Source organism: Camelus bactrianus, chromosome 22 (assembly GCF_048773025.1).
Source record: "Camelus bactrianus isolate YW-2024 breed Bactrian camel chromosome 22, ASM4877302v1, whole genome shotgun sequence".
NCBI lineage: Eukaryota > Metazoa > Chordata > Mammalia > Artiodactyla > Camelidae > Camelus > Camelus bactrianus.
Window position 1 is genome coordinate 29,707,859 of NC_133560.1, and position 17,039 is coordinate 29,724,897.

The following is a 17,039-nucleotide window of genomic DNA, read 5'->3' on the forward strand; positions in this document are numbered from 1 at the left end:
TCCACTGACTCATCTCATCTTCGAAACTCCCCCAGGAGGGACATGCGATTATCACCCCCATTTTCCAGATGGAGAAACTGAGGCACAAAGAGAGGTGGTGACATATTCAAACTCACACAGCACCAGGTGGCAGCCATGGGCCTGGGCTCACCGCCCAGACACCCTTAGGATTCACATTTGGGTACTGTCCTTTTGACTAAGAGGGGTCCAGTGGGCCCTTGGAGGGGGGCTCAGTTCTCCCCACCCCTGACTCCAGGACCCCTTTCTTGTCAGTGGTTTGAGGTGACCCCCATGTTTGGACCCTGTTCTCTAACCAGTTGGATAAAGCCCCCAGCTGGGGGTCCCCTGCCGCTCTGCCTCTGCTTAAGATCCCTTCCATCACTAACTGTGGTGCTGGGGACACTAGGGGCAGAAAAATCATTCACGTGTCCCTGCTCCACTCACACTGACAAGCACCCCGTGGGAGCAGAGTCCCCAGCCCCTGCTGCGTAGGTCAGGGAAATTTTCAGAACACTGAGGTGGGAGCTGATGAGTAGAGTGAGAAGACACTGGTTAACAGTAATAATTAATAACAATAATACTAATAAAAAATAACAATAAGAGCAACTGCCAAGCACAGACAGCTCACCAACACCAGACATCAGGCTACACATTTGACAGTCCTGTCTAACACCCCACAGCAACCCTTGACCGAGGCTGACAACCCCAGGTTACCCAGAAAGGGTGAGTAAGTTACCCAAGGTCACACAGCAAGGAAAGCGGACAGTCTGACCCGGTTTTATCTGCTCCCATCTTAAAAACACATACGTGAACATCTCGTTGTATTTTACATCATGCCCATCGCCGGCTTTAAAGTATCTGCCTGTTTATGAGTTTTCTACTGACCTGGGCCCCTTCCCCAGGGTCCCCCACTGCCCATCCCTGCCTACGTGGTTCTCTGCAGCCTGGCTCATATCAGGCATTCGATTTGGCACTTGATGCTGCTCAAAATGGATCCTCGACCGCACAAGGGAAACCTGGACACACTAGAGCAGGACCGCGAAACCAAGATGCATGCTCTCAGTGCCGAGTTGGGGATTTGGGGGATTTCCTGTGGGTGTGCCCAGAGGTGGTCACAGAATCCACCCCAGCGTGGCGTTTGGGGTCAAAAGGTATGGGCATCGCTGCGGGTTTCCCAGGGCAGCTGTGGGATGCTTCAGAGTCTTGAAAATGCACTGGCATCTTGAGGAAGGCGCTGCAGGTTCCCAGGTGCTTGTCTGACCTTGCGGTATCTTTTAGAAACTAGAGCTGCCCCCCAAAACCTGGGTTTGAGCCCCAGCCCTGGCACAACTGGGCGTGTGACCTGGGACTAGTCAGGGGTCTCGCCTCTCTGAGCCTCGGTTTTCCCCAACTGTAAAGCGGGCGTTCTCCTCGGTTGCGTTACTTTATATGGCAGTGAGGCTGAGGTCAGAGGGGTCCCGGGAGGGGAGGGGCCAATCACAGTCAAAGGGACATATACTGTTTTGGTGACAGAATTTTTCCCAACTCAGAAGTTAAATGAAATTTGTCCTTCCTCTGCCTACAGTCCTCCAGGGCTCCCACCTCCCTCTGGGTAAAAGCCCAAGTCCTCCCTGCTGCCCACCAGGCCCTGCACGACCTGCCCTGTCCCCTCACTGCCCTCCCCTCCCCTCCTCCCTCTCTCCTCCTTGCTCAATCTGCTCCAGCCACCTGGCTGTTCCTCCAACATACCAGGCACAGTCCTGTCCCAGGGCCTTTGCACAGGCTGTTTCCTCTGTCTGGAACACTATTCCCTCGGGATCTACATGGCTTACACTCTCCCCTCACTCCAAGACCTTCCTCAAAGGTCCCCTTCTCCGAGAGACACACAAGGCTGTTTCAGCACCATGCAAGAAGCATGGCTAACCACACTCACACCAGTACAAGTGGCACTGGCCCTGGACAGCAGCTGTATTTCAAGTGACACTCTGGTTTGGCCCAGGACCAGTTCTCTCAACTTCCAGGTCCACAGGGTGTTCATGGGCAGTTGGAACGTCACCACCCCCTGTGGCCTTTCGCTCAAACACATGATCATAGCAACAATAGAAATGTACACTGGGTCCCACTGATGGAGCGTACAAACTGTTCTTTCCTGTGAGTGGCCACGAGCCCAAATTTGGTCTGTCCCAGCCCATGACAAAGGCACTGCCGTGGCCCCAGGTCTAGCCCTTCCCGCCCTGGAGCACCCACCCTCTTTGCACCAGACAACCCCTTCCATCCCGGTGGCTAAGACTCCCGCAGTTCCTAATTTGGAGATCAAGGCACCGCCCTGTCATTCACCTCCCAGGTGTTCATCGACCACCTACTACTTGCCAGGCACTGGGGAGCTAGCAGGGAGCCCAGGGAGAGGAGATAGACAGGAAACGAGCCAACAGAAGGAGCCGGAGATAATTTCAGTGGACCTGAGTTCCACTGAAGCAATAAAACTGGGTGAGAGGACAGAAAGTGGCTGTGGGGGTGACTTTTGACAGAAAAGTCAGGTGGAACCTCTCTGAGGACCTAGGAATGGGAAGGAGCCAACTGTGGGGAGAGCTAAGGGCAGATGGTGCAGCAAGTGCAAAGGCCCTGAGGCAGGAACAAGCATGGGATGTTGGAGTACCAGACAGAGCACATGGCTCAAACACGGGACTAAAGGTGAGTGACGTCAGACCACTCAGGGCCCCTTGGGCTGTGTGGGAAGTTGGGTTTTATTCTCATAGGCCATGAAGAGGATATGGCTGGGTCTATGTTGCATGTTAAAACGTCTCTGGCTACAAGGATGTGGGAGAAATCAGAACCCTAGTGCACGGCTGGTGGAGATGTAAAATGGTGCGACCGCAGTGGAAAACAGCTTGGCGGCCCCTCAAAGTTAAACATAGACTCACCATATGACTGCAATTCCACACCTACGTATATCCCCAAAAGGACTGAAAACAGGGCTCAGATACTTGCACACCCGTGTTCACACCAGCATGATTTACAGAAACCCAAAGGTGGAAACACCCCAAGTGTCCATCAACAGATGAACAGGTAAACAAATGTGGTCCATCCCTACAAAGGACTATCACTCAGTCTTAAAAAGGAAGGAAATTCTTACACCCGCTCCCATGTGGATGGACCTTGAGGACGTGATGCTCAGTGAGAGAACCAGACGCAAAAGGGTAAATACTGTCTGATTCCACTCACAGGCGTCCCTGGAGGAGTCACATCCACAGAGACAGAGAGTACACAGTAGGGGCAGGGCCTGGGGGAGGGGGCTGGGGAGTCAGTGTTTAGTGGGGACAGAGTTTCAGTTTGGGAAGATGAGAAAGTTCTGGAGATGATGATGGGGATGGCTGCACAACAGTTGAATGTGCCTAACACCACTGAACTGTGCCTTTAAAAATGGTTAAGGTGGTGCATTTTATATTATATACATTTTACCACCATAAAGTGCGCGCACACACACACACACACACACACATGAACATAAAAGACATCTGGCTGCTGAGTGAATTCTGGACTCTCAGGGTCTGGTTAACCGGGGGGAGGGGTGGGCCAGCATCCTGGAGGGCAGCACAGCCTGGCCCAGGTGACGGCCTGGGGTGGACATAGGAGTCACACTTAATTTATCCTTGGGATGTAGAAAGGACAGGACCTGCTGAAACCACAATCACACTCATTTAAACCTGGCGAGTGCAGGCGAGTCCACGGTCCCCACTCGGCTGGACCAGCATCGCTGCCATGGTGAGCTCGCCCGCACGGTTTCTTTTCCAACTTTAGCGGGCTTCCAAATGTAGCTGGCTCTGCCGGGCTGCCACGTCCGCCTCCCAACACCAGCCAGCTAGAGAGAGAACCAAAGCCAGGCCCTGGAATTCCCAGCTCCCGGGTGTCACCATCCATTTTTAAACATCAGCCAGCTGAGGTTCAATTTCGCTGTCCTGGAAGGCCATGCCATACACCTGACCCTGGCCTCCACCCTCCTCATGGTTGCCATGAACCTTCCCTGCCCTTCTCGCTCTTAAGCAAACTCCATCCATCTCTCCAAGCCCCAAGCTAGCATGCCCTCCTCTGCAACATCCTCCTCTGGCCCCTGGTCTAAACTTTATCCTAATTCCAATCACACTGGACTGAGTCTGCGTCTTTAAACATATGAAAGTCCCAAGTCCTCCCTTCAGCCCACAGGGCCCTGCACAACCTTCCCTGTCCCCTTCCCGCCCTCACTTCTTCCCTGTCTCCCCCTGGCTCACTATGTTCCAGCCTCAAGGGCCTCCTTGCTGTTCCTCTAACACACCAGGCCTGATGCAGTCCTGCCCCAGGGCCTTTACACACGCTGTTCCTGCTGCCTGGAATGACTTTCCTACAAACACTTGCCTGGATCCCTCTCTTGTTTTATTCAGGCCTCTGCTCAAATGCGGCTTAGATGTCCACAGGACTTGGGCTTGAAGCTCTGAAAGTTCAGGGATTCACGTTCTCAATCAGAAACCTTGATTCCTTCATTCAACACGTGTATTGAGCACCTGCTGTGTACCAGGCCCTGTCCTAGGCTCTGGGGACACAGCAATGAACAGAAGAGACACAAAGCTCCTCCCCACGAGGTTCATGGTCAAGGTTTCCTCCCAGCCATCCTGAGGAGGGCCAAGGGTTGAGCCACAACAGGGAGGCCTCAGGTTAGACGGAACTTGGACTTCCCTGGTAGTGTGGCAGGAGGACCAGAACTGAAACTGCCCTGGGCTTCAAGGAATTCCAGTGCAAACCGTGACTCTTCTTGGAGACACCCCTCTTGCCCTTGCAGGTTCAAGACTGTGGGCCCCCAAGGCCAGCAACCTTGCGAACTGGCTACCATTCTCGCCAATGCTGTGTGACCTCAGCGAAAGTACTCTCCCTCTCTGAGCCCCTACACCTTGGTACAGAGGATCTAAACCCCCTGTGGGCCACTCCTCCAGGGGCCGTTTGGACAAATCAAACGAAAAATGCAAGATGCTAGACGTTCACGGCCCTCGTCGGTCCCGGGGGAAATCTGGACAAGGCGTCGGGGCCGCGAGGCAGGAGGCCATGGCCAGGGCGACCCGCTGGACGCCGGCCCCCGCCCGGGCCTCCCCCGCCGTGTCCTTCCTGACCCGCCGCGTTCCTCGAGTCTGGACCACACTTTCCATCTCCCTCTGCCCTGCCGCCGCCGGCCGCTTGGGCCCCAGCCAACCTGCTTCGGAATCACTTTCAAAGAAAAGTTTCTTTTTTCTTCCCACCCGGCCTGCTCTCGCCCCCGCCTGCTCCGCGGCCTGGCCGCGGGCCCCGCCGGGCACTCGTGGGCGCCCCGGGCCGGCGGGCAGGGCGGCGCGGCCGGGCCCACGGCGGCCTCGGCCTGGGCGAGGGGCGTCCGCCCGAGGCCGGCGGCCAGGCCCCTGGGCCGCGGGGCCCGCGCCGAGGCCTGCAGGCCGGGGCTCGCCCCCGAGGCCGCTGCTGGCGGCCGCGCCGCCTGTGACATCAGCGCCCCGGCGGCCATCTTCTCAGCGCTGCCTGCCCGCTTCCAGACGCTTCTCCGGCCCGGCGGCCATTTTGTGGGCGCAGCAGCGCGCGGGCCGTGGGGGCGTCGGTGCCAGGGCGGGGAGGCCGCCCCGCGCCCCGCGCCCCGCGCCGCCCCTCGGCACACCCCAGGCTCCGGGTGGCACCTCGGACGTGAAAAACAAGGTTAAAAATACCCACACACGCCCCCCCCACCCCCGTCCCCTCCAATGTCAAATGTGTCAGCGCCACCCGGGGAGGGGGCAGACTTAAAATAACTCGCTGTTTACATTGGGAGCGAATTCCTGGCTTCGCCGGCAGCCGAGCCAAGGCCTCGGCCTGCCTCCCTGGCAGCCCTGCCGGGGGCGGGAGCCGGGAGCCGCATGCGCCCGCGGGCGGAGCGCGCACGTGCGGCCGCGGAGGGGCCGCAGCCCCGGAAGCCGCCCGCGAGGGCCCGAGGACGCCCCCGCCGCCGAGGACGCGACGCCCGGGCGCTGCGAGCGGCCCGGCTCCCGCCCCGGCTCCCCCTCCTGATGTTCCTCGGGCTGTGTCACCCACCGACTAGGCAGCCCCGGGGGAGCCGGTGGAGGCCGGCCAGGGAGGCGGGCATCGGGGCTCTAGAGCCGGGCAGCCTCCGGCCGGCCCTGCCCCTCGTGGGGCGAAGCCGTGGCCCCCTCCCTGTCTTGCTCGGGGGCAGCACGGAACACTGGAGCCTGCTTATTAGAACTGCAGTTTCCTTCTCTGCGGAAGGTAGACGGTGAGAGCCAAACGTCTCAGATTGCTGGGCGCCTGCATGGACAGAGCGGGTCAGAGACCGGAAGGGGCTCGCCCCCGCTCTCACGCCAGTAAGCTGACAAGCGGATTGGAACTCAGTCACTCCCGGTGAAGCACCCACAACTTTAACCCACTGCCTGGAACACAAGAGGAGGCTGGAAATCTGAGGGCCCAAGCCTGGAGGGAGGATGAGCGGGAGACTTTTTTCCTCCCCTGGCCTTCCTGTAGCCTCTCTTCCCGGAGCCCGGCATGCATTCGGTGCTGCATAAATGCTTACACATAGCTGGCAGTCAATAGATGCTTGCAGACAAATGAGTGTGATTATTCCAGCAGAGCCTGGCACACAGTAGGCACCCAATGTATGTCTGTTGCATGAATAATTGGAATAATCCTGATAGGGCCTAGCATACAACAGGTACAAAACAAATGCCTCTCGATTGAATCTGAGGAATTCTGGGAAAACTGGGGGATATTCAGCAGGAAAGACCAAGTTTAGGGGTGGAGACCCCAGCCAGTGGTGATACAAGGGATTTCTACACTAGGCCCAGGGCAGGGTGTGGAATGTCACCAAAGCATTGCCCATCTTGGCCCCCATGGTTCTTCGAGGATCAGCAGAAATCCTCTTTTGAGAAGCCCATCCTACTGCTCTAGGTCCTGAATAGAAAAGGGAAAAATAGCAGAGGGAGAGACCTCTGGGCAGGAGTAACCCAAGAAAGTAACAGGAATCTGGCCTGGGGGCCCAGGAGGGCTTCCTGGAGGAGGGGACATTGCAAGTGGGGCCTTGATGTCTTGAGTAGGAGTTTGCCATGCACAGAATGGGCTTTTGGAAAGAGAGAATAGTGCATGAAAATAATAATAATCACGACTTACATTTATTGAGTGCCAGGAGCTACATACAATCCTAGGAGCTCCATACAGATTCAGAGAAGGGCAGAGGGGCCTCAAGGTTAGGCAATCGGGCTGAGCGAATGCAGCCAGGACTTGAACCCATGCAGAGAGACTTGGCCACACTGACTGCTTCCCCCCTGAATGTGTCTGGGTCTGGTAGAGACTGGGTGGGCACACCATGGGTGTGCAGCAGATATCTGGGGCAGGCTGGATTGTCCAGTTCCAGCCCTTGTACGGGGCAGATGAAGCAAAGTCTGCCCACCCACCCCCCACCCCCCGCCAACAGACAGGGCTGCAGTTCCCAGGCAGAGGAGCTTGGCTACTACTGCCCCTCCTTGGCCAGAATGGCCCCAGCTAACCCAGGAGCCTCCAGGAATCTGCTCTCTCCTCCTCTGCCTGCACCTGAGGGGAACTGGGTAGGGGTGGAGACCAAAGACCACTCCCCACATGTCACCCCAGTACCCTAGGAGGAAGGTGTCCAAGCAGAATCTCAGGCTGGCCAGATAAACCCTTACAGCCTCTTCCTAGGTGTCTAGTAATCCCTAGTGACCCCAGCAGTGTGCCCATTTTCATGGATTTGGAAACTGAGGCACTCAGAGTGGCTTGGAGCTAGGTCGTCTGTTCCAGGGGCATCTCTTTGCCCAACTGGCCGTGTGACTCCAGGCTAAGCCCTCTCTGGGGCTCCATTGCCCTAGGTGTAACACGGGGCTGGGACAGCATAATAACAGGCTAGACACCTTTCTGTGCTGGCATTTGGCCAGGCTCCACAGGGATTCTGTGGCTGTGGCCCCATTTTACAGGGACAAAACAGGGGCTCAGACAGGGGGAGTAATTAGTTGCCCCATGGTCCATCTCAGTGAACATTCTGGGTTCCCACATCCCTGCTTCCCATGCCGGCGGACACCCTCCCACCCAAGCCTCCTGAATTATTGCTGCTGATCACTGAACTGGTAGCTACTGTGTGCTGGTGCTCCCAGAACCTACTGAGCAGTTACAATCACTCTCATTTCACAGACCAGAAACTGAGGCTCAGGGTGGTGCAGGTGCCGGCCCAGGCTCACCCGAGCAGGACGGGAATAAAAAACAGAACAGTGCAGCCGTGCAGGTGGAACAGCGTACCTGGGGCTGGGCACCTGGCAGTCACTTGCACAGCCTGCCCAGAGCTCCCAGGGCACCAGAGCGCTACCCTAGCTTGCTGGCAAACAGCATCCTGACTCCAGGAGAAGCCCTGGACGTGTCTGGGGGCCCTGCCCTCACCTGCCCCTCCTTTCCCTGCACCTGCTTCTTCCTGGCCGGCCCCCACCATGCTCTCCTGAATCAGTGTAGTGGCCTCAGCCCAGGGCTCTCAACTCCGCCCCACCCCCTCAGCCTGTCCTCCGTGCAGTGGCCAGAGGGCACCCATGAGCACCTGAGTCAGGCCCCGCCCTCCTCTGCCCACAGCCCTCCAGGGCTCTCACCTCCCTCAGGTAAAAGCCCACGTCCTCCCTGAGGCCCACGAGGCCCTGTACAACCTGCCTCGTCCCCTCCCTGCCTTCCCCAATCCCTCTCCCCCTCACTCCCTCTGCCCCAGCCACACAGGCCTCCTGGCAGTTCCTCCAACAAGCCAGGCACAGTCCTGCCCCAGGGCCTTTGCACAGGCTGCACCCTCTGCCTAGGTTGCCCTGCCCCCAGTTCTCCATACAGCTGGTTCTGCTTCACACCTCAGGTCTCAGCTCTCATGTCAAGTCCTCAAGACAGACCCTCCCCAAATAGCCCATCACTCTATTCCTTGCCTTCCTTTATTTTCCCCAACAGCCCTTATCATGAACTTGTTTTTGTCCGCTTCCCCCACAAGACTGTGAGTCCCATGAAGCCTGGATTTTTGTCTGTCTTGTTCACAGTGGTGTCCCCAGGACCTACAACAGTGCTTGGCACACAGTAAGCACTTAATAAATATTCATGGGCTGCCAAGCAGTTGCACTGGCTGAGCGCTAAGTGTTGTTCATGCTCGATACTGTCCTAACCCTTTGCGTGTCTTAACTCACTTCCCCCTCAGCCACCCCACGAGGCAAGCATGTTTCACAGATGGGGAAACCGAGTCCCAGAGAGGGTCACCATTTGCCTGAGGTCACACAGTCAGCTGGTGGCAGGGCCAGCACCCCCATTACGCCCCAGTGCCTTCCTTTACTGGCACCCCGCCTTTCCCAGATGGGGAAACTGGGGCTCAGGGAGACATGGGGCTAGCAGAGGGTCAAAAGTGAGGTGGGCACTGTGCCCAGTGCGGGTAACCCACGGTCCCTGGGGAAGAACAGAGTGACGATAAACAACATCAACAGCAGTAATAATAATGATGCCAATGGTGATGCTGATGAGTGCAGAGTCGGCCAGAGTTTATAAGTCTCCCCTCCGCGGGTTGGCACAGGCCCCTGGAGGGGACACTCGGGGGACACCAGCCCCTTTAAGAGCCTCCCCCTCCCCAGCTGGGCGCTGGCCCGGCCTTCCCTTATGTAAGCAGGCCAGCTGCCCTTGCATAACCTGGTTACATAAGGAAGCAGGGAACAGGCTTGTCCATCCGGCAGCAACCTGTCCCAGGCTGTCTGCGGGGCCGGCCCTGGGCACAGGAGCACTAAGGCCAGCCAGAGTGGCCACCGGGTGCAGCCTGGTTCGAGGCCCTCTAGATTGGCTCCCATCTGGGCGATTCCCCGGGACTCCCAGCCAGAGCATTCTCTGGGCAGGAAAAGTGAAAGGCTTCTTGTCTGGAAGTGGGCAGGGACCGTTCCCATTGCTCTGAAGGGAAACTGAGGCCCAGAGAGGGCAAGTGAGCAGTCAGCAGCTTCACAGAGCCGAGCAGAGGGTGGAGAGGGCAGAGCTGGGTGAAATCTGGACTACGTGGTCTCAGCCATAGCCTTACCTCTCAGCTCCTCTGTAAAACGAGGCTGTGAACAGGACCTTTCTCAGCATGGCCTGGTATGCACCTGGCGCTCAATAAATGCAACCTTACTTAAACTCTGAAACCCTTTTAATTCTATTAGCTGACCCGCCTTGTTCTACATTTGAGAAACAGAGACATGCCAAGGCAGCAGGTGCTACAAAACTGCACAATGGGCATGAAAGAGTGCCAGCTGTGTACCAAATCCTGGCTGGAGACTATTCCATCTGCCCAGCGCCCACCTCCTCGCCCCACCCCGGGGTGGACACAAGGAGCTCCAGATATAAACCGGAAGCAGAGGCTGAGCGATCAAACCCAAGCCCCACCACACACACACTGGCTTCCCCAGCCCCAGGGCCACTGTCTGACCACATGGGTTGAGGGTGTCCTGGTACGGTGCTCCGCCACCCCTAATGCGTGCACTTCAGTACCCCCATTCTTGGGAAGTTGGTGGGTGGAGCTTGGGAGCAAGGCAGCCTCTCTCCTTCCCCTTCTCTCTGGGCACTGGCCCTTTAAGGCAGCAGGCTGTCAGGGCTTGTCCCGGGGTGACCCCAAGGGGCGGGTGTGGTCAGGAACAAGGGGCCCATTCAGCTGCTGCTGCCACCTCCGCCTCCGGGCAGCCCACGGGCAGGCCTGAGGTGGTGAGGGGAGGAGACTGGCCAAGACCTGGAGAGACTGGGGCTGGAGAGACAAAGAGATGTAGACAGAGACCCAGGGACCGAGACTGAAAGGGAGACACGTGACCTTGGCTGCATCTCGCCCCTCCTGGCTCCCCCAGGTAGAGAGTTTGAAGCTAGTCTTCCCCGGAGCCAGGCCGCAGCCCCCAAAGGTGCTCCTTGATCCAGCTGAGCCTGGTGCCTGATCACTAGCACCAAAATCTTCCAGGCCCAAAGGAAGGATCCTGGAACATTCTGGGTTTGAATCCTGCTCTACCTCTTAGGTGTGCATTCTCGGCTCAGTGGTTTAACCTCTCTGGGCCTCAATTTTCCCATGTGTTAAATGCAGTTCATGATAATTCCTGCCTTTGTGGGATTAAGGTGAAGTGAAACGGTGCTAATAATTTCTGATATTTACTGAGGATTTAACTTACTAAGTCCTCAGTCTGCCTGCGGTTCCCCCAAACGCACACCAAGTCCCAAACACACAGACAACCCCAGCCTCCTGCCAGATGTCACAGTCACCAACGACAGCCACTGCCTTCCACCGAGGGCCTACTAAGTGCCCTGTACCCACAACAGCCCCACAACAGCCTCTGGGAACACAGCCAGGGTCCTGTGTCCCCACACCCAGTAAACCACACACACTGACTGGGGATTACGTGAACTTTTCATTCTTACTCCCGGGCCCACCTGGTCTCAGGTTCTCACAGTTACGTACCCCCCACAAACTGCTCCTGAACGCCTTACCCCACCACGGGGCCCCCGTCCGTCTGCTGTCCCCAGACAGGCAGCCCCAGCCTTAGCCAGGCTGGAAAGAGTCTCAGAGAAATGAAAGTCCACCTCCTTCCCCCTCTGCAGGCATCTTTTCTGGAACATTCTGCTCAGTCACCCAGAGTCTGAGGACAGGCTTACTAGACTGAACTTTTTGAACATTCTGGATCCCTGATTCAGAGAATACTAGAACCTGCTCTAGAACTCAGCTGGAGAAAATTCTAGATTCTGCCCCTGGGTGGGCAAAAACCCAACACGTGGCATTCCGGAAACTGCTGTCAATGGTCAGGGATACACTTCAGGGTTTCTTGGCTATTGATGAAGCCAATACTTGACTGGATAACTGATGATCGAGTTGGGAGTATTAGAATCGGCCCTCACATTCTTGAGAACCCCACTATCTGAGGTCCGCTCCCAGACGCTGTAAAAACTTGCCTCACAGAATGCTAGAACCCAGCGCAGGGAAATTCGGAGCTTGTCCACAGGTAAGCAAAAGCCCAAAGTAAAAAGTCCTGGGCCTTGCTTCTAGACACTCAGGACCCCAACCCGGGAAACTCTGGATCCATAGCCCCGCTTGGGCAATTTAAGATCTGCCTTGGAATTCTCTAGAACTCAGATCCTCTAGAGCTGATACGGTGGCCATTGGCCACGTGTGGCACGGAGCGCCTGAAATGTGGCTGGTCCAAACTGTGACGCGACTGTGGAATACACATTGACTCTCCAAGACGCGGGACAAAAAAAGAATGTGCAACATCTCAGTGACTTTTTCATACTGATTATGTGTTGAAATGAATGACAATATTTTGGATGTCCTGGGTCACAAAGAATAGGTTGTTACAATGAATTTCCCCTGGATGTTTACACTTTTAAGTGGGGCACCAGAAAAGTATTAGGTTATCTGTGTGGGGCATGCTGTGTTTCTTCTGGGCTGGGCTGCTCTGAACCCACCAGGGAGGCTTCTAGAGCCATCGGAGGGGGAGGAGCCCAGCTCTGGAGAGTCTAGAATCAGGCCTTGAGACTTCCAGAACTTGTTCCCTAGAGGGTCCAGAGGCCACCCCAGCTCTGGCATCCTAGAACCCCCCTCCAGCCTTGAAACCCCTTTCCCACGTGCGAATCATTTACCCAGGTAGCAGGGCCCCCCCTTTCCCTGTCCTGACACCCATCCTAGTCAGCCTGGAACAGAAGGTGGGACGGAATGCACCAGAGAAAGGGTCTTTACTGGGCCCCCCTGGGCAATGCCTGCCCCTCTCTAGGCCTTAGTTTCCTGATCAGGACAAGATGTCCAGTGTTCCCATGTGCCCCCTCCTCATCCCTCACCAGCTCTGGCCATCTGTGACTTCCTGCCCACACCCAGCTGGAGGGAGAGGGGCCGGCCTGGCAGCTGTCTAGGCGGGGGGGGGGGGGCGCAGAGATGTCCCTAGCTGCCCTCGGCCTCCCCTTGGCTCCCCAGGCACAGGGCCAGGGTGGCAACTGCAGTCCCGCCACGCCAGGGTGGCCGCCACAGGTGCATCGCGAGGCCTCCCACTCCTGCGGGTTCCGCAGAGGCCGGCCCTGCCCGCGTGGACCCGGGCACCTCTCGGGTCCTCGGGGACCTCCTGGGCCCGCCTTGCAGACGTGCACATGGGCACCTGTGCAGGGACGTCTGCGGGTGTGGGGGGCGACTCACGAAAGAACTCCCACATATTTGTGAGCTTTTGCATCACATGCTAAGAGGTCTCTTTCTCATAGATACTGTCTGAACTTCCATGGCTGGACAGCCCCGTGCTCACTTTGGAGATGAAGAAACAGAAGCCCAGATGAGCACTGCCTTGTCCAAGGCTGCCCAGCTGGCCACAGGGCAGCGCTGGGACTAGAACCCCGATCATAATGGTGGTGATAATAACAACTATTATTACATTACTAGCACTGATAATTATTTTTACTATTTATTGTTGCATTATAATAGAGAATGTATTATTACTTATTGTTATTAACAACAAATAATTTTTAAAATTCTGGTAAGATATCAATAACACAAAATTTACCATTTTAACCATTTTTGATTCCCATGGGTCTGCTTTTTTGGCTTTTGTTTTAGCGGAGGTGCTGGGGACCGAACCCAGCACCTGGCGCATGCTAAGCACGAGCTCTAACACTGAGCTGCACCCCCCCCCAACCATCTGAACCGTTTCTAAGTGCACAGCTCGGTGGCATTAAGCACATTCATATTTTTGTGCAATCATCTCCACCATCATCTCCAGAACTTTCTCATCTTCCCAAACTGAAACTCCCCCTGAAACACTCACTCCCCAGCCCCGGGCCCACCACCTACTTTCTGTCTCTATGAATCTGACGCCTCTAGGGACCTCGGATGAGACAGTATTCATCCTTCTGTGTGTGGCTTCTCTCACTGAGCATCATGTCCTCAACGTTCATCCACGTTGTAGCGGGAGCCAGAATCTCCTTCCTTTTTAAGGCACCAGATCAAGTCTGAGCGCTTACTGTGTACTAAGGTCTTTGATGCATTAACTCACTTAACCCTACACAGCCCGGGGAGGTGGGCACCATCTGGATCAGGCCCATTTACGAGGGAAGGGCACCTGGGCCCAGGGCAGCGACATCACCTGCCAAAGGTGGAACAGCTCACGAGCGGTGGGATTTGAACCTGGGCTGTCGGGCTACAGGTCGTGCCCCAGCCTCTTCCCGACACTGGGCTCCCGTGGGCTGCATTAACAGTACGCTCACCTGCTGGTCCCTCTCTGCCACTAACCATGAACCCAGAGGCCTCCCGCCGCCACTATAAATACATCGTCAGCTGGCGTCTGGACCTCACACCCGGGCAGTAACCTTCCCCACACAGATAGAAGGCTGGTACACCTGGCTGCCCAGCCCTGGGGGAGTCCAGGCTGCCAGAAGCCCCTCACTCCTCCGCCGCCCAGACATCTGGACAGGTGACACCGCCCGGTTTCCAGTGGGGGCCTGTCCTGGGTCACAGGTGTCCCTGCTGGCCCACAGGCATGCTGAAGTTCTTCCCCTTTGCCTCTTGGGGCTGGGGAGAGGATCTGGGAAGGGACAGAGCATTTATTGAGCGCCTCTTGTATGCTATTCAGGGATCACTGACTCCAACTGTCAACGCAGCAGACACCGTTCTTATCCTTGCCACTTTACAGATGGCAAAACTCAGGCTCAGAAATGGAAACACACCTTGCACAGCCTGGAACAAGTGTGGACACAAATGGTGCCCATTACCCAAACGAACAGGTGCCCTCACACGCCCTCCCATCCATGTCCACCCTCTGTCTCCCCAGCACAGCACCCAGTGGTTCTCTCTGTGGCCCACAAAGCCTGACCTTCTTGGCCTCAGCTCTCCCCCAAACCCAGAACAGAGAGGGGAATGCTTTGCCTTAAGGCACACAGCAAGCCAGGGGCAGAGCTGAGGTTGAGCGAGGCTCCCTCGCTCCAGGCTGAGGCCCTTCCTCTTGCCATCCGAGCCCAGGGTGCGCTTGATGGGGACCGTGGCCCCACGTCTGGCTCGGCAGGCACTGCAGGATGAGGGTTTGCAAATACTCATTCATTTGTTCACTCTGTATTCTGGGCCTGATCCTTTCATGATGTGGACATCTGGGAGGGTGTGGGTTCCATCTGATAGCCTCAAAAGTGGTTTTGAGTTCTTTTCCTTTAGTGGTTTCAAGGACTCAGGATCTGTGGGTTCTAATTCTGCCCCACCTCTTAGGAGCTGTGTGACCTTGGGCAAGTGGCTGAGTGTCTCTGGGCCTGTGACCTCACTTGAAACATAGGAGAAGGCAACAGTCCCTCCCTCCCAGGGTGGTGGAGAGAATTAAACCGACGTGAGCCTGGCTCAGCACCAGGCACACGATGTGCGTCTGCTATTACTATTGTCTCTGATGTTAGGGTCGCTTCCCAGGCCTACCCAGGAGGGGATGGAGACCCCTCCCAGTTCCTTCTGCCCCCTCCCTGGGCACCCTGGGCAGCCCCTCGGGCAGCTGCAAGCTTCCCGAGCCGGCCTCTGCCCACAGTGCCTTTCCGGGAGGTTGGCACAGAACAAGGCGGGAACAGGAGGCGGGAACGCGAGGCCAGCCCACGGCAGCGTCAGCAGCTGGGCACCATCTGGGCTGGCGGCTCGGGGCGGGCTGGCAGCTGCCGGAGCGGGCGGGCCTGGCAGCCCCTCCCCCGCCGCCCCTGGCACAGTGCCCGCCCGCGCCTCAGGTTTCTCAGGCTGCCAGAGGGGGTGGGGAGGCCTGGCTGGGCTTCGGGGCTGGGCAGGCGGCTTCCCTCTCTGGGCCCTGCTTCCTCCAGGCTCCTTCCCAAATGCAAACAGGACAAGGAGGGCCGGGGTCCCCTACTCCTGGCCCCCCCATCACCCTCACTGGGAAGCCACGCCGCAGGCCCTCCCGCCCCCTCCAACACCCCCAGCGGCCTTCACCTCTGCTCCCTACACGTGGAGCCATTCCAGCCCCAGGGCCTTTGCACTGGCTGTGCCTCCCCCTGCCTGGCACACTCTCACTCAAAACCCTCTGTGGCTCCCTCACTTCCTTCAGGCCTTGTCTCAAGTCATTTCAGACAGGCCCTCCCAGTACAGAGTGCCCTCCTGCTGCCTCTTTCCACACCCCTCACTGTCATTAGGTTTTTATTAATTTAACAGAACTGCCAGCTCCACCACCACTCCTCTCTACCCCCAGCAAAGTGTACGGATTTCGTGGGCAGCCCCAATGTCCCAAGGTGGAACTTATGCCACTCCCTCATCACGGTCCCCCAGCCATCCCTTAGGCAGCCCAGAGGCACTCACTCAGTCCACCCTGGAATCAGGCCCCTGTGTCCACAATGGTGCCAGATGGATGCCTGGGGCAGCCAAGTTTGGCCCCAGGAGGTACCCTGGGCTCTGACCAGCCTAGGGTCCCTAACGCTAAAAGGACCTTCTCATGCCTTGTCCCCACCTCTCCGTCTTCCAAAATAAACCAGAGGATAGAGGCCTAGGACTCCGCTTTGGGGTGTGGCCCCCTCAGTCCACCTGACACCCTCTGGGAGAGATGTGGAGGCTGTGCGGGAGGGGAGCCAGGCCTTGTCTCTTTGTCCAAGGACAGAGAATGCATGTATGGTCTTGTGGGTTTCTCTGTGTCTCTCCATGTCTCTGGGACCTTCTGTCTCTCCATGTCTCTCTCGCTGTCATTCTGTGGGCTCCAAGGTCCCATTTCTGACCCTGGAAATGGTACCTCCTTTCAGTCATATCAGCTGCCCGTCCCAACATTCACTCTGTGACTCCCGCCCCCAGAGGCCAACCGAGGCCTGCCTCTCCCACTCCCACCAATCCCACAGCCTCCCAGCAGGGCTGATGTGAGTGGACACTGCACTCCGGCCTTGGCCTGGACTCCTTCCAGCCCTGGGACCCACGAGGGGAGACGAGGGAGGAGGTGGCCAGCTCTCTCTGCAGTCAGACCACTGTCTGGCTGATAAGCAGACAGAACGCTGGTCAGATGAGGACAGGGTATCCTTGGATGGAAGTTGGGGATGTGAGGCTCAGTAAGGGGCTCCCAGAGGGTGGCCTC

The 17,039-nt window shown here is 57.1% G+C and overlaps 1 protein-coding gene across 6 annotated transcripts in view; it reads right to left on the bottom strand.

Annotated features, from left to right (window-relative positions):
• The window catches only part of NFIC (nuclear factor I C), a 63,104-nt gene that overhangs the window by 27,163 nt on the left and 18,902 nt on the right, over positions 1-17,039 (bottom strand). Inside the window, exon 1 of one of the 6 annotated variants that reach the window (XM_074351143.1) lies at positions 3,684-4,102. The exons of the other annotated variants lie outside the window; for them this stretch is intronic. Within the exon in view, the coding sequence (XP_074207244.1) occupies positions 3,684-3,897 (214 nt within the window). The 5' untranslated portion in view covers positions 3,898-4,102. Of the gene's footprint in view, positions 1-3,683; positions 4,103-17,039 lie in introns of those variants that run through there. 6 annotated transcript variants of the gene reach the window in all.